The sequence below is a fragment of the Xyrauchen texanus genome, chromosome 20 (assembly GCF_025860055.1).
Source record: "Xyrauchen texanus isolate HMW12.3.18 chromosome 20, RBS_HiC_50CHRs, whole genome shotgun sequence".
Lineage (NCBI taxonomy): Eukaryota > Metazoa > Chordata > Actinopteri > Cypriniformes > Catostomidae > Xyrauchen > Xyrauchen texanus.
Window position 1 is genome coordinate 23,831,575 of NC_068295.1, and position 23,590 is coordinate 23,855,164.

General features: G+C 35.5%; 1 protein-coding gene across 1 annotated transcript; it reads left to right on the top strand.

The window, feature by feature from the left end:
* Nucleotides 1-3,984: 3,984 nt before the first annotated feature.
* On the top strand, nucleotides 3,985-23,482 carry glud1a (glutamate dehydrogenase 1a). Its single transcript, XM_052150492.1, has 13 exons — nucleotides 3,985-4,543; nucleotides 8,741-8,821; nucleotides 10,905-10,960; nucleotides 11,538-11,601; nucleotides 12,267-12,361; nucleotides 13,855-14,034; nucleotides 18,039-18,176; nucleotides 18,497-18,634; nucleotides 18,815-18,895; nucleotides 19,002-19,125; nucleotides 20,787-20,878; nucleotides 21,004-21,066; nucleotides 22,434-23,482. The coding sequence occupies exons 1-13, from the start codon at nucleotides 4,141-4,143 to the stop codon at nucleotides 22,551-22,553; spliced, it is 1,635 nt and encodes a 544-aa protein (XP_052006452.1). The 5' UTR covers nucleotides 3,985-4,140; the 3' UTR covers nucleotides 22,554-23,482.
* The last annotated feature ends 108 nt before the right edge of the window (nucleotides 23,483-23,590 follow it).

The window sequence follows — 23,590 nt, forward strand, 5'->3', positions numbered from 1 at the left end:
CGATATTGCAAATGTTGCAACTGCAGTTATGTGGCAAGAGACAAAAAGGGGATATGAAGCTAGTCGATTATGCACTGGAAAACAACAACCCTGACCTTAACTACTGACAGTCAGCAGCGCCTCTACTGCACATTAAATAAAATAAACATTGGATTAGGAAGCTAGCTACCTTGACACATTATCTCTAGCTCCCTTTAGAACAGTAACACAGCCTTAACAATGTATCTAGTAGTTTAAACTTCTGAATTGCCCTCTCTCCAAAGGCATGTCTGCAAATCTAAACACAATATCAGGGCTGTCAACAGGGCTGAGAAACTACATTTAAAACATTTCACAGAAATATTACCTAAATTTAAATTATTTTAGATTTTCAAATATAATATTTTCAGGTAGGGGGGAAAATCTACAAGGCATCTGATTTTTAAATGTATGTTTTCTCCTACATCCACAGGAGGGTGCAACAAATAAATATAAACCAATCAGCACCGTGTTATAGCTTTTGTTTATTGCAAAGAACATACAGTACATGGCTGTTAACAAAAGTGGATCAAATTTAAAAGTCAAAAGATTTAGCCACTTAATATTCTCAAATCTTAAGTAAAATGAGGAAAGAAACACTTCAGTAGATCTTAACTCAGTATTGCACAGTAGCCTAAACCTGTGCCATAGTACTACCACATACTCAAACTTCATAATACTGGCAACACCACAGAGTCTTTCATTAAATACAATTGTATGTACGTACCGAATGTTTATGCAGTGAGATGGTCATAAGAGCAAGCCAAGGCATAGTCAAGACACAAAACAACCACTTTCACCTAAGGAGCCGTTCACTTTAAATGCGTCAGTCTTTGCTAGACCTTTTTTGACTGTTGTGCCGTGTTTCGCTGTTTTTTCAGCATCTTGTGCAGGAGAGATTCATTTGTTTTTAGATGCTCTGTTAATTTAAAAAAGGAAATTCAGACTTTACAATGTGTTTTGAGACAATGCGTTCTGTTTTATTCATTACACTGCATCTGTATTAGCCGAAGAACGCAATCATACTGAACGGCCGGTGTTGTGCTGAAATCTGACTCCCCGCTAGATTATTACCCCCACTACCTGATTTGTCCCTATACCTAAAACCCACACCTACCCATAACATACTAGGTAGTCAGAAATCGGCACAACACCTGTAAGTCATTGTCAGTACTTGACACACACATCCAAAATTCAAATGCTCATTTTAGCATTCAAATGTGCATTTTTATGTTAAATTTGAATTTTCATTTGGCAGCTTTAATCAACATGATTGAAATTTTTCTGATTGGCTAAATAATGATGTCCTGTATCAGATTATTTTGCTGTTTACAGAGCCTAAGGTTGTGTCAGACACAAGTGTGATATCTCAGGATGCTATACTTCAGTGATATCTGACGGATAGTGAAGACATTTTCTGTGAGATATTCTATAAAAATAGCTTACAGCTTTTTAAAGATTTGAAGTACTTTTAATTCAAAACATTTCATGATTTCCTTTTATTTCCCTTCTACTGCCAAAAAAACCCAACAATAATCCAAAGAGAAATATACTATTTTCACGTTAAGCCTTTTCTCTCTCTTTCTCTCATCTTCTTGGCCATTTTATTAAAGCATTTTTCTTTTTACGTTTAGTAGGGGACGTTCACACTGAACACATTTTTTCGTCTGTCCACACTGTTTTTCAATGTGAAGGAGCACCTAAAAATTGGTAATTTCACAATTCGGTGACATTTAAGTCCCAAGTATAACTGTGTGCGGTATTTATATTGTTTAATTTCAACCGATTACAATTTACTAGGCTTGTTAAAAAGAAAAAGACTATTTACAGTTGAAGTCATTTCGTTTACATAAACTTAGGTCAAAGTCATTAAAACAAAATTTTTTAACCACTCCACGGATTTAATATTAGCAAACTATAGTTTTGGCAAGTCGTTTAGAACATCTACTTTGTGCATGACTCAAGAAATTTTTCCAACAATTATTTAGACTGTTTCACTTTTAACTGATTATATCACAATTCCAGTTGGTCAGAAACCATACACTACAACATACACTAAGTTAACTGTGCCTTTAAGCAGCTTGAAAAATTCCAGAAAATGATGTCAAGCCATTAGCAATTAGCCAGTTACCTTCTGATAAAAGTTGTACCGAATTGGAGGTGTACCTGTGAATGTATTTTAAGGCCTACCTTTAAACACAGTGTCTCTTTGCTTGACATCATGGGAAAATCAAATGAAATCAGCCAAGACCTCAGAAAAACAATTGTGGACATCTACAAGTCTGATTAATTTTTGCAAGCAATTTCCAAATGCCTAAAGGTACCACATTCATCTGTACAAACAATAGTATGCAATTATAAACCGCATGGGACCATGCAGCCATCATACCACTCAGGAAAGAGATGCATTCTGTCTCCAAGTGATTAATGTAGTTTGGTGCGAAAATTGCAAATCAATCCCAGAACAACAGCAAAGGACCTTGTGAAGATGCTGGAGGAAACAGGTAGACAAGTATCTATAACAACAGTAAAACGAGTCCTATATCGACATAACCTGAAAGGCTGCTCAGCAAGGAAGAATCCACTGCTCCAAAACTGCCATACAAATGCCAGACTACAGTTTGCAAGTGCACATGGGGACAAAGATCTTTTAGGAGAAATATCATCTGGTCTAATGAAACAAAAATTGAACCTTTTGGCCATAATGACTATCGTTATGTTTGGAGGAAAAAGGGTGATGTTTGAAAGTTGAAGAACACCATCTCAACCATGAAGCATGGGGGTGGCAGCACCATGTTGTGGTGGAGCTTTGCTGCAGGAGGGTCTGGTGCACTTCACAAAATAGATGGCATCACGAAGAAGGAAAATGTTGTGGATATATTGAAGCAACATCTCAAGACATCAGCCAGGAAGTTAAAGCTCTGTTGCAAATGGGTCTTCCAAATGGACAATGACTACAAGCATACCTCCAAAGTTTTGGTAAAATGGCTTGAGGACAACAAAGTCAAGGTATTGGAGTGGACATCACAAAGCCCTGACCTCAATCCTATAAACAATTTGTGGGCAGAACTGAAAAAGCGTGTGTGAGTAAGGAGTCCTACAAACCTGACTCAGTTACACCAGTTCTGTCTGAAGGAATGGGCCAAAATTAAAGCAACTTATTGTGAGAAGCTTGTGGAAGACTACCCAAAATGTTTGACCCAAGTTAAACAATTTAAAAAGGCAATGGGAATGTTTTCTGCGATTAAATGTCAGGAATTGTGACAAAAATCTTAGACAAAAATAAGTGCTAAATCATTGGATTTCTATTTTGTCCCCATACAATTAAGAGTTTATCGTTACAATCTCTCACTAAATGTATTATTTTGTGGTAAATTAGTCATTTTAACACTGATAGAGGAGGTTTTTTGTGTGTTTGTTTGTTTGCAAGTTTGTTTTGTTTTATTTATGTTTTCCTTTATTTTGTGGTATTAGTCATATGTTGTCAAGTATAACATTGGGAAGATATGTGGGAAATTAATGTACATTTAAAACTTTAAACTTACTTTAAAACTTTTAATTCAATATAAGTATTTATGCTAACAGAAATAAAATCATCAATATAAGCTTACAAATATGTTTCTTAGATATCAATCACAAGACCATGAACTGGCTCATTTATCCATGCCCACCCTGTTATAGTCCACCCTGTTATGGGGAGATAGATTCGTGTAATTTTGTTATTATCCACCCTGACGCTGCCCATTTAATTGGATGTCCATCTGATTTTTTTTTTTTTTATAAATATAGCTTTACATTTAGCTATGGTAGTTTTAAGTTCAGCCAATACGTTAATTTAATGCAAACCAGAAGTTTTATCATTTGTTCATATTTTTCTATACAATTTCCCTCACAGCACGAGTTGCAAAAATTTTCAATTATGCTCCATGAGCGCCCTCCCAGCTTGAGGTGGGAACCCTTCAAAACTCACAAACAGTGTTCATACTGTCTGTCAGTTTAGTGAGTGGAGCAGAACAAGGTGGAGCCGGTTTATTCACCCTGAGCCACCCATTAAGCCGCTCTGACTGTCTTTAAGTTAATTTTACTTTTTTGCAGATATTAGTACTGTACTAGGTCAAAATCATGTATAGGTATCTCGGAGAGCTCGTCACTCGCGGAGCCGCCAGCAGCGCTCTGGCCTCGGCATTCGTCGACTCGGCTCTGCCCGCTTCCGCGACTCTCATGCGGGTACGCCGTTACAGCGAGGCCGTGGGAGAGAAAGAGGATGACCCTAACTTCTTCAGAATGGTCGAGGGTTTCTTCGACCGCGGAGCTTCCATCGTGGAGGACAAACTCGTGCACGACCTGAAGACGCGAGAAACGCCCGAGCAAAAGAGACATCGAGTCCGTGGAATCCTCAAGATTATCAAGCCCTGTAACCACGTCCTGTCCGTGTCATTCCCCATCAAGAGAGACAACGGGGAGTGGGAGATGATTGAGGCTTATAGAGCTCAACACAGCCAGCACAGGACCCCATGTAAAGGAGGTAAGCCACGGTCTCAACCGAGAGTTTATGCACGATAAACACCGGGTGTGAGGAAGAAGTCGCGCCTGGAGAAAAAAAGGCATGCAAACTGAGCCACGCGGACAAAAAATATCTGCTCTTACCTGTCAAAGAGTCTTCCAAAGTTAAAGTTTTGAGATTAAATAAGTCTGAATCTCTCCAAACATATTTATATACACACTTTCGTTTTTGACAGTGGGTGTGGGGTGATAGATGATAGGCCTTGAGTGCTATAAACTTGGAACGAATCCTGCGCAGAAGCGACACACTGCGTCTACTCGCGTGCAAATGCTTTCCGATTAGAGTTTACCTAAATTCTGAAGGATCCGAATAGATACATTTGCTGTAACCTATAATAATCGGCTCATATTTAAAGCAATGCATCTAGAAATCATCAACAACATGCATTGTACACGATAGACATGGCTCTCTTATTCGCAGGCTGCTTTTAAACTTAAAGGGACAGTTCACCCAAAAAAAATAACATTTCTCATTATTTACTCGCCCTCTTGACATCCCAGATGTGTGACTTTCTTTCTTCTGCAGAACACAAACGAAGATTTAAAAAAAAAAATCTGCTTTGTAGGTCCTTACAATGCAAGTGAATGGTTACCAAAACGTTTAAGCTCCAAACAGCACATAAAGGCAGCATAAATGTAATCCATACAACTTCAGTGGATTAATCCATGTCTTCAGAAGTGATCCAATCAGTTTTGTGTGAGAACAAATCAAAATGTAACTCCTTTTTCAAATCTTGACATCATCAATCTCCTTGGTGTTAATGATTTCAAACTTGATTACAATTCCTAGCGGTATATAGCGCTCTGCGCTTGCATAAAGCACTAGGAAGTGTATTTGAGCTTGAAATATGATTGTGTCTGGAGACTGCAATGGCTACATAGCTGATGAATCATTATTATTATCAGTGGAATGTGTTTGTGTAATAGTTGTTTTATCAGGCTTGACTTCTAAACCATAGCCTATTCTTGAAATATTTGTTAGGCCATTGATTTTTACTTTGTCAGTACTGACTGTGCAATGCTGTATAAAAGAAGGGAGGTGGATGCCCCAGGGCCAGTTCAATCTTTCAGCAGTTTCCTTGAATGGAAGCCCTGTCCTATCAGCTTTTTTTACCGTGTATGTCAGGGTTATTTTTTCCAGAGTCTACATTTTACATCCCATTTCCTCTTGTCTTAACCCTTATTATAAATGGCCTAAATTGCATGGGCGTTAAGCTGAATTATCACCAAAGCTTCAGAAGTGAATTATGTCATAATACACAATGTTTGATTCAGTATTGACTTCAGTGCGGGAGTATTCAGGAACTGAATTACTGAATGATGTCTAGACTATAAACTGATGTGTTTGTAAACAATGGTGTCAGGTCTTGTATCCAGATAGACAGTGGACACATCATGTGTTTTTTATGGCATTTGTGTCTGGACTTCTCTGATTAAGATAATGTGTAAGTGCCCTCATAACCAGTTTACATGGGAGAGGTGGTGAAAGTTGGTGATTTTATCACAGAAAATTTTTTTTTCTGACTCATTCTTTACTTTTGTACTTTCTATATTGATACTGGTTTAGAACAGAGATATTTCACTGTTACAAGGACATCATGACACTAAATAAAGAATAATGTGATTTGCAATGAAAAAGTTCTAGGGTGTTGCACTGCTTAATACTTTTCTGGATCAACTATACAAAAAAGATTCACTTAAACTTTGTTATAATATGTAAGAGGATGCAGACTTTAGACTCCCTCCTCATGTAAACATGTCATGCTCTGTCAGTGTGTAACTATTACAGTTAATAGTGTCAGTGAATAGTCTGTTGCATCCAGAGTGCCAATGTTGCTGCCATTTGATAAAAATCAGAGTTTCCTTACTCACTTAGTCACAAATAAACTCAGGAAGGAGACTATTTTCCTGTTTGGTGCAACACGGTTTAAAAAAAATCTAAATCTGCATTAATAACTGTAATTTCCATTTTATTGGTTATTTGAAATATTTTACTAGTTTTCAGCATCATCCTTTCCAGTGTCACCCAAGCAGCTTTTTTTTAAGGATAATTGAAAACAGGGATGTTTAGTTTGAGGTAGTGACTTTCACATGAACCACACCCAGTTTTTGTCTTGCTCACATTTTTTCTCTCATAGTTCTATGGAGGGAGTGAGTCATCATAGTGGTTAGTTTACTTACTGCCTGTCCTGCCCAACCAAATTTTCCCTCTCTCAACTGTAGACCTGCTTTTTTGCACATGGCAGTTAAACCATTTTGAATTTTGTGACCACCTCCTCCAAATAGCACATTGCCTAATACAAATAATAATCTAGACTTCTGTTTTAACTAACAAACATGGTCATATTTAAATTTAGCAGCTAAGAAGAGTGGGTATTTATTTATTAATTTATTCATTTTGGCAAAAGCTTAAAACCATCCTAAAAAGTCAACCTGAATCATATAAACCACATAAATACTAACAATTTGTTGTTGGGTTAACCCTTAAATGCATACCTCGGGTATTTAGAGACCTCATTCCACCCCCTGTACCTCATCCATTATTTGGAGTTGTTCCTAAACCTCTTTAAAATTCCTCAGTCTGTCTCTTATAAACTGTGTAACAGACAAAAAAAGTCAAAATTGCACACACATTTTTTTATAATGGTATAAGTACCAAAATGGTATAGGGTCATTAGAGACCCGAGGTATGCAAGTGTCTTTTTTCACGCACTTCCATAAATGATAATTTTATGATTTAATTTTATGATCTATTTAAATTTATTATCACAGGATATCTATGTCTTTGTGTATTAAATGAGATGAATGAGTTCTATATTCATACAAATAAACACTATATCACATTGATTTTAAATTATCAACAGTGGTGAATTATCAGTATCCCATATCCGTTTATACATACAGTACATATTAGACTTGTTATTTCTTACTCAAGGTGGCACTAATGTTTCAGTGATTGATTTGATTTACATTTGACATTGCTAACTAACGTAGATACAACATTGAGTTAAACTATAGCAAGTGTAACAACAGTGTGATGTGACTACTGTCATTTGGGTGTACTACTGAAATAATGGTTGTTCATGAAATAAAGTTGTTCATCTATTTAGACTCAATAAGTGCCTGAGAAAATGCATACAGTACTGTGCAAAAGTTTTAGGCACTTGTGAAAAATTTTGCATAGCGTGGATGTCTTAAAAAATATTGTCATAAAGAGTTTATTTATCAATTAACATCATAAAAAGTCTAGTACACATAAAAACAACTACATCAAAATTTGGTGTGACAACCTTTGCCTTCAAAACAGCACCAATTCCCCTAGGTACACCTGGACAAAATTTTTCTTGGTTGTTGGCAGAAATGATGTTCCAAACTTCTTGGGGGATTCACCACAGTTCTTCTATTTATTAGGCAGTCTCAATTGCTTCTTTCTCTTCATGTAATATCGGACTTGATGTTCAGTGGGGGCCATGCGTCCTTTTCTGTTTGCAAAAGTAATGTTTGGGAGTTTAAAATGTATATTTCCTATTGACACACTGAAGATATAAATAACCATCTTAAGACAAATGTTTATGAGAAACATCTTCTGTGCCTAAGACTTTTGCACAGTACTGTATGTGTAATTTAGGTTTAGCTGATGTGTAGATTATGTGTTATATGTAGCTCAATATGTGTTTGACGGCCAGTTACATCTCATGAAATTTCAGTGTGGAAAATAATGAATCCTGTTCTTGATTTGTTGCATTATCTCTTTGATTCAAAGTATATTTTATTTTATTATTTTCTAATTGTCTTGAAAATATTTGGAACATTTTACACTATCTGGGCATTTTGTACATCATATATTTTTGATGGATATAAGTGCCGGGTCGTTTGGGAAAATGACCATGCATTTAAGGGTTAAAGGGATTAAGACAGAGCCAGTCTGAAAGTGGGTATCAAAATGATTAGCGGCACCAGGGTTATAGTCCTTGAGATTGCCCTTAGCTTTAATCGATAGAAAGAACAATGGCCGTCTCCCATCTTTGCATTATTAAACGAGTGAATGTGACACATGAAGAGCCTTGTTTTAATATGGATCTGGCAGATATATGTACAATATTTAATTTGCTTGGGCCAAAAGGTTGACAAGGATTCAAAACTGCTTCTTTTTGTCCAGGTATCCGTTACAGCACTGAGGTGTCAGTCGATGAGGTGAAAGCCCTTGCCTCTCTAATGACATACAAATGTGCAGTTGTAGGTAAGTTCTGTTTAAAAAAAAATTATTATGTACAGTGGAGTCCAAAAGTATGAGTTCACTATTGAACATTTATTTATTTTTCATTTACTCTGCATATAATTTAATACAAAAATCATTATAAAAATAAAAAAAAGGTAAATGAAGTTCAGATTTTCTTAGTATTTGGTATGTGAATGATGTGTGAAGCCTGGTGATTCATGTTATCCCAGCTTGATTTGAGAATAATCCAAAAGGAAAATCTGAAAATCTAATATGGTTAGTTTCATAAATTTGCTTCCATTTGTTTAACAGTGACCCAGAAATAGGAAAGAAATTTAAATAGTTCTTCATAATGTTTCTTTGGTTAAAAATTTTTTTAAATCTAAAAGTCTCTGTATATGTCTAGAAAAATCACAGATTTTCATATTGGTCTCAGTCAAACTTTTGGACCGCATTGTTTAGGGGTGGGTAAAAAATATAGATTTTCCGATGCGTTCCGATCATTTGAACGATCTCGATATCGATTCTTAAATCCCATGATCGATCTTTTACACTTTGCGCAACCCTCCACTACAATGAGTTTGTGCTCTGCAACTAAAATATAGCTATATATTTGGCAACTGACTGGTAAATGTTACATTTCACTCACCATTAATTGTGTAGTATTGTGGTGAGGTATACAGCAGCAAGATAAAACCCCAATCCCGAAAAAGTTGGGACAGTATGAAAAATGCTAATAAAAATGAGTGATTTGTATATTATATTCACTCTTTGCTATATTGAAATAACTACAACTACACATACGATGTTTGAACCTGTGAATTTCATTGTTGTTTATAAATGTACAGTCATTTCAAATCAGATGATTGCAACATGCTCCAAACAAGTTGGGACAGTCGAGTGTTTTCCATTGTGAAACATCACCATTTGTTCTAATAATACTTATTAAGCATGTGGGCACTGAAGACATAAGTTTGTTAAGTTTAGAAAGTGAATTTCATTATGTAGGTCTTTAGCTGCACAATTGTACGGGGTCTTCATTGCCGTATGGTGTGTTTCATAATGCACCACACATTCTCAATTGGAGACAGGTCAGGACTGCAGGCAGGCCAATCTAGCACCCGCACTCTCTGCTCACACAGCCATGCACTTGTAATCTGGGCAGTATGTGGTTTGAAGTTGTCCTGCTGGAAAATGCAGGGACATCTCTGGAAAAGACTGTGCTGTGCTTTTACATGTATGTCTACAATCATGGTGTTCTCACAGATGTGTGAGTTACCCATGCCATGGGCACTGACACACCACTGGCCCATACAGACACTGGCTTTTGGACCTGATGCTATTAACAGCTTGGACGGCCCTTTTCCTCTTTTGGCCCGGAAAACACAAATCACTCCTTTTTTTTGTTTTTAATTAGCATTTTTTATAGTGGAATTGGGATTGTACTTTCACTGCCTGTTGAAAGTAAAAGTTGTTCCATGTAATGTGTGTCCATAGACGAGATCCATGCGACCCATTTGTCATTGAATAATGTCTCTTTTATTATTCTTTTCTCTATAGTCAGTTGTTGATCAAAAATAATAATTATTTTTTTTTTTAATTCTAAGCATTCATGGCACAGATGAGAAATACTTTTGAGTCTCTCTCTCTCGTTAATATACACTAATTTAAAGAAGCTGCTTACAGAAATGCCGATTTTTAGCACGTGTTTAACAAATAAATGTAAATACTTGTATGTAGTACATATTATGCAATTAAACAAAAAACAGGTAACACAATTTTATATAATATCTTATTTATTGATTGAATACATGGATTTATTCATTTTTAAAAAGCCAAAATGTGACTAAAATGATAAACTAATAAATTCTCATTAGTAAAATTAATATTTTCTTAATGTGCGAGAGACTTTCTTTCATATGTAAGCAAAATGGACATTAAAACTGAAAAATACACGAATCGATATCAAATCAAATCAAGAGCATGTGAATCGGAATCAAATCAGGAAATCTGTATCAATACCCAGTCCAGGCACTGTATATTTGTTTCTTTATGGTTGTTTGTATGACGATGTAATCATCCACATGAACTATGCGCTTAACAGACGTGCCTTTTGGAGGAGCTAAAGCTGGTGTGAAAATTAACCCAAAAAATTACTCTGTGAGTATTTTCTTTGTATTATGTCAGTAAATATGAGATGTATCTACAGCCCTAATTTTAAATGTGCTACTCCTAAATATGAGTTGCTAGATTTATATTTTGTATTTATATTTTGTTCAATTGTATTGCCTAGAGTCCTTTGCCTGTTGATAAAGATTTAATGATGTGGTCCTAAAAAAGCATTGAGATGTAAATCCCATTTATGCAATTTTCTTCTAGTCGCAATCAAGCCTGATTTAGTTAAATCAGCAAAATGTCAATTAAAGTGAAGTTGCATTAGTCAATGATAATTATTTAAAAAATTATTGACTTGGGTAAAAGCTTACAGTATTTAGTGCCTGTGCCATTAAATACACTATTTTGTCTCTGTCCACTGATTGTTGGTGCTTTGTTATTTGTGGCATGATTAAACATGCAGTTTTGAGGTTAGAATTTTGGAGTTAACATCTACTGATAAATACTGACTCAGAAACCCCATCAACAGTTGGGATACTGAATGATTTTGCTTTCTTAATGTTTACTTTCTTAATCACAGTATAGTCACTGATGCCTCTTCTTTTTTGCTTTCCTTGCATAGGACACTGAACTGGAGAAGATCACAAGAAGGTTCACCATTGAGCTGGCAAAAAAGGGGTTCATTGGTGAGTGATAAGCAGGCCCAAATGGAATCTGTGACCACAGAATTCAACAGAAAGCTCTGCTGAATTGGAAAGCCCACCATTCACAAAGTTCTACACAACCTTGTTTATCAGTAGTTGTTAATCCAAAATGACTTCCCTTTTAAGCATATTATAGTTATATTAGTGTGAGAATGTGCTTTTGATTTTACACAACGGGTATTCTGTTGCAGATCAGACATTGATAAACACAATAACTCTTAAGAACAATATCCGGGAAATAGTAAGCTACCACATTGAGAAATTGAGTCTGCTGTAAACCTGCTATTGACACCGCTTCTTCATTTCACTTAATTTAGTGTTTGGCCTATAAGCCTAGATAAGCTGGATTCCAATGACACAACTTTCAAACACCTTGAGTCAACATTCTTTAGCAAGCAGTTCATGTTTTTGGGTCTGTGCTGACTTGTCATACTTTACACCTTCCTCGTTGTCAACACAGTGCAGCTCCAATATCAAATTTAAGGGTGACCGTGCACAGTTGGCATAATGTAATATCACAGAGGTATTACAATTGGTGCGATATTCAGTGATATTTGAGGTCCAGGCAGTTGAGGTATAAAGAGCCATGGCCATGGGAAGGGAGGATCAGTAGCACATTAAAATCTAATTTCTGTTTCCTGTTTCAGGGCCTGGTATTGACGTCCCAGCCCCAGACATGAGCACAGGAGAGAGGGAAATGTCTTGGATTGCTGACACTTATGCCAACACTATGGGCTATCATGTAAGTTCACTAACCTGATTTACTAAAGTGCTTGTTTCATACAAAACTGGTTTGAGAAAAATGTATAGGGGTGGCATGTGCTGAACCTACATCAGTCACAGAAGATTGTGAAATGTTTGCTTTCTTTATTGCAGACGAAGTGGAATTCAGATAGACAGAAGTTTAAATATTATATATAATAACCAGAAACATTATTAATTTGATATGGTCATGTGCTGCTTAATACAGTACCTGTGTACAAGAAGAAAGTCCAATAAAAGCCTGTATTATTTTACCAATAATTTTAATAATTTTTAATTGTTTTTATAAATAAACATGATTTTATTATGATAAACCTAATATAACATGACATAAACATGATGTACTGTTATAATAATATGGATTTGAGAGCGTTTAGCAGAATAGAAGGTGTCAGAATAAACACATTAGCAATGGCAGACAACCACACAACTCTTATTTCTGCCATAGACTGACATAGCAGAAGCAGTATGACTAGTATGTGTAGTATGCTGTTGCGTACTCAGCCCATGAAATAAACGTCACTGTTAATAAACGTTGGTGAGTCTGGCCAATCGCGATTTTTGTCTTCATGCTCATCTCAACGTTTTCATCAGCGATTGCATTCAAAGCCCCATATCATCACAATATAAACTAATATAAAAAAAAATTGCCGCCATGAAATTGGTCTAATTTAAAAATAAAATTATAATGATAATCCGCAATAGGTGCAAAACAAAATAACTAAACCGCAATTTGCCACATATCTTTTTGTTTATAAATAAATATTAAAATAACAAATCGTTAGATTATGTAAAATACTGTAATTTCTCACCTCGGCTGTTTATTTTTATTTTTACATTTTTCACAATAGCACAATAGCATTAAGCTGCCAAATATGTCTAGTGTTATTATAAAACTTGAGATTCACTTATGCCTGATGTCCTTCTCTCCAGAAGATGGCAACAGAAGGCTGTTTTAAGTGAGAAGGTTCTCTCTGCGGGCACGCAAACATTGTATTTATGCTGAAAAATCATGAGGATATCTTTAAGAAGAACTATCAAGCAGTTTGTCGCTATGTTGGTGACTCGGTGCCCAGAGCCGTCCCTAACAAAGATCACGTTGTTGACGAGAGCAGGAAAACAAAGCACCCCTGTATTTTTCCACCCTCTCCTGACAGACTCTTTCAATACAGTCTGTCCTCCCATGCAGTCAGTTGCTTTGTCTGGGTAGCTGTGACATTTGGTTCTATTTTTGAGCTGCCCTGTAGCCAGATAAAATGAAAGGACATTAGAGAAATGAGTAAATAACATACTGTTGGTGACCAGCTACCATGGAGATCTTATTGCATCAGTTTTGTGTGGTTGACTTTTTACCTCATACTAGTGTTGAAGATTAGGTCATTCCATTTGAATGCAAACAACATTCTTTAAATGCTTAGAAAGCAAATTAATATTCATAAAAAAATACATTTTCTTTCTTGATTTATTTCTTAGGATATCAATGCCCATGCCTGTGTGACTGGTAAGCCCATCAGTCAGGGTGGGATTCATGGTCGCATATCTGCCACTGGCCGTGGTGTCTTCCATGGCATTGAAAACTTTGTCAATGAGGCTGCTTACATGAGCCAACTGGGTCTGAATCCTGGCTTTGGAGATAAGACATTCGTCATTCAGGTTTGTGCACAACCACAATACAAATGCAAGTAATTGTTTATGTCAGGGGTTCCCAACCTTTTTTTTGTCAGCCGAACACCTATAACTTAAATGAACGAAGTACCACCCGTGATGAAACATAACTATAAGGAATTTTACATCTTCACATGTTATTATCTAAATAGTTATTTAAAATAACTACTAAAAACGTACTAATATTAAAATATATATATAAGACCATGTAAGTTTACTTGTTTTGTTTTATACATTTTTTTTATTATACATTTTTTTACAATTCTTATGTTTTTATACACTGGCATTTCTATCACAATCTCACAAACCCCTTACAGTTTGAAACCCCTAGGGATGCACCGTTCCCCACTTGGCAAACCCTGGTTTATGCTAAATGTGTCTTTGATTCTCCTCTTTTCAGGATGAAATGTAAATATTGGTCAAATTTAGATTTTGCAGTCATATCAGATTTGTTGGGTGAAGTGTTGTTCACTGTTGTAAAACTTGTAAATATGATTTAGTTATTTTGTTTATTAATAAGAGCTGTGCTGACTGTGAGTACGGTGTCCACCTACTGCATGGTGCAGCTGACAGGCACATTATACACTAGTTAATGACTCTGCCAGTACTCAGTGTATGCTGACATGCATCATTCTGACATTACATATGGACTTTAAATATTCAGCACATGCCACTGTGCTCTAGAGGCTTAATTGACAAGACTTAAAATTTACACTCCAAATGTGATCGAAATGTTTTTAATTTGTTTAGTTAACACATATTGGCATAAATGGCAGCGATACAAAAATAAAAAGCAAACAAATTTTACAGGTTTAAGCAGGGTTATTATAGTTTTTGATATTTTATTTAGTTATTATTTCTAGTTTATATTCATTTTGTCTTTAAAATTAAGTTTAGTTTTCATACTTTGTCTGTTAGTTTTAGTTTAGAGTATTTTCTGATATCATTTAAATTGTCAGACATCATTCCATTTCTCAGGGCGGTCTAATATTTCCTCCATCTTGTGTATTTCTCTCCCTTTTTATAATATAGGGTGGAGATGGGTAAAGTGGGACAGTTAAGCTTGATCCCCATTGTATCCATATGTATTTCTTTAATTGGTTAAAAATCATTACTAAACTAATCTTTGGGAAGTTGACAATTAACAAAAAACAAAAAGCAATGGTAAAGAAAATGAATGAAATTTGAGGTAAATATTTTCAAGCTTCTAAAAAAGTAAGAGTTGACTTAATGTTTGTAAATGCTACAAATTATTCTTTATAATGTGAAATTGTATAAGAAAATTTACAGATTCATTCCAAATTTGTAGATATTTTCTATAGAATCCTACTTGAAACAAATCTGGGAACTGGTCAAAAGAGGGTTTCAAAGGTTCTTCTTTTCCCAGTATTGATTTTCATCGTTCGTCGTTTTTGCTTTTGACTAAGGTAGGAAACATCCTAAGCTTTCTATAAAGGTATAATGCCAGGTTATGTGGCATTTGAATCATAAATATAAGTGCCAAGAAATTTAAAGTTTCCAAAAGTGACCCACTTTGCCCATGTTCACCCTGTTGTGTATATCAAAAATGTTAATTGTTTTAAGTTGTTTGTTTCAACATTGTGAAAGTAATTGTTTCAGTTTTTTCCCATCATTTTAGTTTTTATTTTCATTTAATTTAATATGAATGTTTTCATTATGTTTTTGTTTCCTTCAATGATATATATTAAGCAATATCACACAAGCAAGTGTGCGATATGGTCCTACATCAGCACTGCTGAGTGCCGTAGGTAATTACAGCAGTGCTGATGTAGGGCCATATAACAGTTCAATGAACAAGTACATTTTTTAAAATTTGAAAAACTGAGTCATAAAAACACATTTGCGCATGGAACTACTTTATTACGAGACCGATCAGAATCTGCCGTTGCTGGTTCAAAACAAATGATGCTTCGTTAGTAATTAAAAATGTTCACTTCAGAATAGGGTTGCAACTGTATGAGATTTTCACGGTATGATAACAGTCTCAGAAAATATCACGATATCACGGTATTACACAATTACTATTATTAGTGAAAACAGAAGGGTTATTTATTTATTTTTGAGCAAACACTTTATTATAATTGAAATTTGAAACCATTTTATTTTAAGTATGTGTAAAAAAAAAAAGTCTCTTTTGAAAATAAAATAAATAGAAAAAATAAGAAAGCTAACAGAATTATAATAAACAGAAATTTAAACATGATAAAAAATAGCATGTAACTATAACATGTTAGTTTACATGTTAGCATAGCATGTTAAATTAATTACTAAATGAAAAATAACATCAGCTGTGTGAGCTTTCCTGTGATTATTAACAGTTAATATATACTGTAGATGCATGACAGCACAGTCAGACTGTCCTGTCTGTACATTTAACTCAGTGCTTCTCAACTGGTTTTGCTTCAGGACAGATTTTACATTGGAAATCAAGTGTCGACCTACCATAGATTAAACATAACCTGTATTTTATGTATCCTGGGTCGCATTTCCTTTTATGTTGTATAGTTTTGTTCATGGTTTTCCAGTACAAGGACATGCATCAAGTGACATTATTTTTGTTGATGATGTCAACAACAAAATCTACAGGAAGTTTTCTCTCCCCCTTTTAAACATTGAATAGCATATTTACTTATATGGGCCCATTATTATCCCGTTTGTTACCTAATATTAAATATTTATACACATATTACACAGAAGGAAAGGCTCCTCATTACCATGGTTAGGTCAGTGTGCTAGTCTTAAATAATAGCAATAATAATAATAAATTAATGTATTTATGAAAAATAAATACTAGCTGAAACGCATCTTAAAACTTGAACTACAACTGCCACTGTTGAGGCCTAACAGATTCTACCTTTTTAGATTATTTCAAATGAAACTGAAACATTTTGTCAAAATATAACAGTTACTTTTACTCATGGTCTTTTCCTCCTCAGTGCTGTTTGGCATGTCAGGGCTGCTACTGTTTGAGAGGTTTGAATTGACAACGTCCGGTTGCATTTTTTCTCAATACCGTAGATAAGCAAATGTACATGGTATGATAACTGTCAATTCTCAAACCGTGGTATACCGTGAAACCGGTATACCACTGGAACCGTACTTCAGAAATAGTATCACAGCTTGTGCTGTTTCTTACAAGTCATTGGATAAACAAGGATGGATGGATGGATGGATGGATGAGGATGAGATGAGAGAGAGAGAGAGAGAGAGAGAGAGAGAGAGAGAGAGAGAGAGAGAGAGAGAGAGATATGGAGCTTGTGCCATCACCTGTTGCCATGCATACAGCTTTCTGAAGGTCAGTTTTCTCAGTGGAATATAGACGTTCAAGCGGGGTATTCCTCTCTATTTCGGGGTAGCCGGTGCCCAAATGTCATTCACTACAGAAACAGCGATGCCCTCTGCCATTTTAAACAGTATGTATCCAATGTGGAAACTCACTGAGCTCTTTTCTATGTAAACAATGACTAACGTATTCACTTCACGTCACCAACTGGCTCATATTACACACACCTGCTGGCTAACATATGTAATTTAAAAAATAAAGACAGTAACTCCTAACACATATGCACTACGCTTACACTTTAGTTTAGAACAGCACGAACACAAGCGGAGTGATAAACACAGTGAAGCAACTGAGTGCTGATTCTGTCACACCATCAGTGCTCATGGAACGTCTCTTGTCCAATCAGATTCGAGGACCGGAACTAACTGTGGTGTGTATGTATGTATATGTGTATGTATGTATGTGTATATATATGTATATATATATGTATATATATATATATATATATATATATATATATATATATATATATATATATATATATATATATGATCAATCCAAATAAAGAATATGTCTCAAAACCCCTGCAAAGACTGAATTCTTTGGTATTACACATTGCCTTCAGCTCAGCTGCCAATATGAACAATCTTAATATTTAATGCTGTCTAATGCTTAATTTCGTTGGTAGGGCTTTGGCAATGTGGGCCTGCACTCTATGCGTTATCTGCACCGTTTCGGAGCAAAATGTGTAGGTGTTGGAGAGCTAGACGGATGCATCTGGAACCCTAACGGCATTGATCCAAAAGAGCTTGAAGACTACAAGCTGGTGAGTGTGAATCACTCATTTACTTTACAGTTATGATTACATTCACTAATTACATTTAATAGAACTCTGATCCATATATATGCCACTGTAAATACACTGCACACATGTCAGACTGTTACCATTGTTATTGAAATGTATGTACTATGTACACCGTTAAGTGCTCTACATGATAAATGCAGTTCTGTTCCCATGTACACACATGGTTAAATGACTTGAACCTTCAGTGCATTGTAAATTATTTTGTTGTAAGGGAGCCATCTTGTGGTCAGTGAGCAGTATTAGTTCTTAAGTGTAACTGATAGATCAAATACTCTCTCCAGGCCAATGGCACTATTGTCGGCTTCCCCAAGGCCACCCCCTATGAAGGCAGCATCTTGGAGGCTGATTGTGATATCCTGATCCCCGCTGCAAGTGAAAAGCAGCTAACTAGAAATAACGCACAGAAAATTAAGGCAAAGGTAAATAGAGCCATCCACACCAATTATTAATTTTAAAATCAATAATGCCTTTAATAGATTCATAATTGAATATGTGTAATGCATATGATGAAGAAATGGTTTATTCCCTACATCCAAAACGCTCCCTTTAGAATGTGTAAGGAAAATGTTTGATTCAGGCTTATGCTTGTTATTTCACAGATCATTGCTGAGGGAGCCAATGGCCCCACTACCCCTGAGGCAGACAAGATATTCCTTGAGAGGAACATCATGGTGATTCCGGTAAGTCAGTTAATCATATTTGATATTTTTCCAGTTGTAATGTTAAATCTAAATGTGCAAGCCTATTTTACAACTTATAATATGTGTAATATACATACGTACATAGGACATGTATCTGAATGCTGGAGGTGTGACGGTCTCTTACTTTGAGTGGCTGAAGAACCTTAACCATGTCAGTTATGGCAGACTGACCTTCAAATATGAAAGAGAATCAAACTACCACCTCCTCAGTAAGTCCATCAAAAATGCATTTCCCAGTATATGTGACCTACAGCAATACTACATATTGGTATTTGCGATTTAGATATTTTCTTAGTGAAAACAGTATGATTGTTTATAAACTGGATATGAAACTGGCCTTACTATTGAAAGGTCATTTGTTTTTGTAATCTGTCAGGGCTTGTTTACCAGTGCTTAACACTATCTTCTAATTGCTCTAGTCTACGTTATGTTGGTAGTTCTGGCAGGCTGGGATACTTGGTTATGTGATATTCTTGTTAACTTTGTTTATTTTGCTGCCACAAGCAAAGATAGGGGTTATTGGTGCATCCCTGAAAACATTTTGTCATACTTAAATATGCACATGCATATAAATTCAAACATTTGCTCTATCCCTCCATTCTGTCTGCCCTGGAATGACCTTAAATAATTGTATAAAATAATAAATGTTCCAGGATGGGAACCCACACAGACAGACAGTGACAGGGATAGACACAGATGGATGCCTGTCTAGAACTCCTCCATTTACTCGTGTAGGATCTGTGTGATTTGAGGTTGTAATCATATTAGCTATCACATAGATGAAAACGTTCAGTGAAAAAATACTTTTGTTAACTAAATAAAATTAACTTGAGTTTGGGAAAGAACACAAACTAAACTGAAACTATAAATGTGCTCTAAAATCTGAAGGAAAACTCAATATAATGACAGAGACTTCAGTGTTTGTATTAGTGTATGTTGGATGATCCGATTTAATTAATTTCCCAAGCCTGAATTTAGACTCTGTGTATTTTGTCCACCCAAAGTAAAATGAGTCATTTTCCAAAGATACAGATGTTAGAAACTTGTACATTCTCTATTAAAGCTGAAGTATGTAACTTTTGTGTGTTAAAATCATTTCTCCTATCACATCTTAATATTCAGAGACAACTATTGGCAAGCCATTCATAGGTTAATTTTCTCGAAAACTGTAAACACTGTATTTCTGTTGTGCTATGAAAATTTGTATTTGTAAAAGTTTGTTTTGAGCGACCTGCTTAAACCCGCCCCAACAACATTACTCAACCGAGAGTTGGGGGCAGGACTATCTCTTTATTTGACCAACGGCAGATGGGGGACATATTCACAAAGCAGAAATGACATACTTCAGCTTAAACTATTTGTGAACAATTAAAACAAACTAAACCTAAATTAAAAATCCAAAACAAACTAAAATTTTCAAATATAATGAACTAACAACTGTATCCGTACTGTATGTAGTGAAAAGTTAAATTTTTCATTTTTTATGCTCTTGTTCATACTAATTTGTAAAATAAAAAGCTTAGCTAAATATCAGTAACATAAAACACAAGGTTTATCTTGTCAAATTTTCTCTTGGTAATAATTATTTCTGTTTTTCAGTAGTTAGTCCCTAGTTTCAGGGTCAGAAAGCTCCACGAGAGAAGCTTTTAGCTGCATTTGTTGATGTCATTGGTGTTTGCTGGTGCTAAGTGTTTGTGTATTTATATGAACTGGTACAATCAGATATTTTCTTGCAACATTTGTAGAACATGTAACTAAATTGAACTAACACTCAGTGAGGCTGGAGGGAAGCTGAAGGAACAAGCGGTAATGTTTGCAGTGGTAAAAATTGCATCGTCATCTCCTAATGATCTAATGTATTTTTTGGCAGTGTCTGTTCAGGAGAGTCTGGAAAGAAAGTTTGGGAAACATGGTGGATCCATACCTGTCATTCCCACCTCTGAGTTTCAGGACAGGATTGCTGTGAGTACAAACACACAAACATATACACATATGAACAAAAGCTCTTGACATCTTTCATAATCTTTCTTGCTTTAATTATTATAAATTAGACTACCACACCTTGGATTGTTTTGTTTTTCTTGTAGGGAGCTTCTGAAAAGGACATTGTGCATTCTGGATTGGCTTACACAATGGAGCGATCTGCCAGAGTAAGTAAATGTTCATCATATTTTTCTACTCTTGAAATTGAAATGTAAAGGTTAGGCAAAGTCTCTGGCCAACAGTATTAATGGAGAAGATTTATTCGGTAAGAGATAATGTACAGTTAGGATGATCAGGACCTCATCGCGAAGCATCCATTAAGTTAAATGGACATGAAATATTGATTTGCATTGAAATTGTGATTTCTCTCCTCTCACATAATTCCATAGAGTCTCCAGAAACAGCTGAATTCCAACTCTGGTTCAGTTCTGTTGGTGTTTATTTTGCAAAAATGACCAACAAATTATCCATCTTATTACAAGACAACTTGCCAAATAAAAAATAAATGGACATGAAATATTGATTTGAGTTCAAATTATGTTATTAGCTTACTTGTAGTGATACAAGAAGTAGAAAAATATGATACACAATACCTGGTTGACCAGTCTGATATCACCTAATCCCCAGATATCAGACCGCTAGATGGCACGATTGACCAATAATAATTGAGTATTCCAGAGAGGTGTGTAATAAGTAAGGATAATGTACAGTCATTCAGTCATTATCTTAAAATAAATCCTGACAGGTTGATCAGGACTCTATCACGAATTGCCATGGCACAGAAGCTAATACAACTATGTAGGAAATTGCTTGGGGCAATGGTCAATTATAAAGTTATAACATTTGACCGTGGAGTCTGTTGAATCCCAGGATTGACCAATCAGAATAGAATATTCCAGATAGCCATGTAATACTGTTTATTGGCCATGTTATAGGCCAGTTCTATGAACTGAGCATTGTCAAACGCTTAATTGTATCACCAATGCAATAGTGTTAGATGGAACCATCACACCATGAATGTTTTATACCATTCTGATATAATGTCCTATCAATTGCCCCTCCAGCAGACTCCTTCCTGTCATCCAACCATAGACACAAACAGACACTCTTACCTGTTACACACCCAACTACTGCTTTTGTGTTAGACTGGGATCTGGTAACCAGAGAACAGCATCTGTTTACTCATGTGCTATTGTTGTTTCCAATCATTTGTTCCAGAACTGGATATTATATCACGAGGCAAACAATTTAATGTTACCTAATTTCTAATCATTTACCACACGCAAGAGTTGGCAAGCGAATTGAGAAAATTTACCGTCCATAAATATTTTTTATCATTCATGAAACAATTTGGCATTATTTTTTCCCCCTAATGACAGAGTGAATATTTAGCTGTTTTTACTTGCATGTTAGTGAAGAGTCAACATCATGTACAAGCCTGTCTATCTCTCTGTATAACTGCATTTTATGTGTGGCATAAAATGTTGCTTCAGAAATGCTCAGCGGTTACTGACGTTCATCTTTCCTTCTTTAGCAAATCATGCGCACAGCCAACAAGTATAACCTTGGGCTGGACCTGAGGACAGCAGCTTACGTCAACGCCATCGAAAAAGTCTTCAAAGTGTACCACGACGCTGGCCTTACCTTCACATAGATGGATGTATTATTCATTACAATTCTCTGTATTTCTGAAGTCTGTTCATCAACACAGACGTGAGATATATCACTTAACTCAGCTCTTCACGTTTACATTTTATACATCAAAATATATTGTCACATCATTTATGCATGTGGTTACCGATATGCATCTGCTTTGCCAAACTTATTTTAGAAGCTTCCAGTCTCATCTAGTGCATCATCTTTTCAAATATGCATGGCTTTTAGAAAAGCCTTAAAGCCAAAGTCCCTTTACTTCACGTCACTCTCTCTGAGTTCGGAATTGCATACTACCATACTACTCTTACTATTTATGCCATTGACATGCATGGAAGAAGTAGTACAGGATGAGTAGTATGGGTAGAATGCAATTCCGAGCTCTGCATCTGTCTTTGCTATGTCTAAGAGCATAGCAGGAAGAAATTAATAACTTTCTACTTTATTTTAAACCTCTTTGTGAGGTTTTCTTAAGGTAAGGTTTAATGAAACAGTTACTGTATGAAAAGGACCATTTAAGCCTTAGTCACAGCAGCAATCTTAATCACAGTGCTTGTGGCTGTAGTTTCTAGAATTTCTAGTTAGTCTCCCCATTTTTGACAATATGGTCAATAGGGTAAGTGATCTCAGGCTTTTTATATCTGTTTCCGAAATATTGCACAGTAATATCTGGTTTTGCTGCTCCTTTAGAACAGTTTTCCTTGAAAAGCTTCCTTTTTTTTATTGTGGTCTAGACCATATTAGAAAATGTGTTGAATTACTTCATATGCAAATTGTAGGGCATATATTTTGGATCAAATGTTTATTTTCATCAATATATTAGCATTTAATATGAAACAGCCTTTGCATTTCTCGAAAGGAAAAATAAACTTTGTATTTCTTTATATTGTAAAACTAATAAAATGTAAGCGAAAATGTGTGTCAGATGATTTACCAAGGAATACTTTTCCAGACCCTTCTAGTTTGTTTGTATCATTTGAAATGTTTTTAAGTATAACATATGACAAAAAAAAAAAGGTTAATCCAACATGATTGTCA

Bases quoted from the DNA above. Each gene is read 5' to 3' on its own strand.
- glud1a (XM_052150492.1), top strand. From the start codon at position 4,141: ATGTATAGGTATCTCGGAGAGCTCGTCACTCGCGGAGCCGCCAGCAGC. The intron at 18,635-18,814 runs GTAAATAGAGCC...GTTATTTCACAG, and splicing joins CACAGAAAATTAAGGCAAAG to ATCATTGCTGAGGGAGCCAA. The intron at 18,896-19,001 runs GTAAGTCAGTTA...ATACGTACATAG, and splicing joins GGAACATCATGGTGATTCCG to GACATGTATCTGAATGCTGG.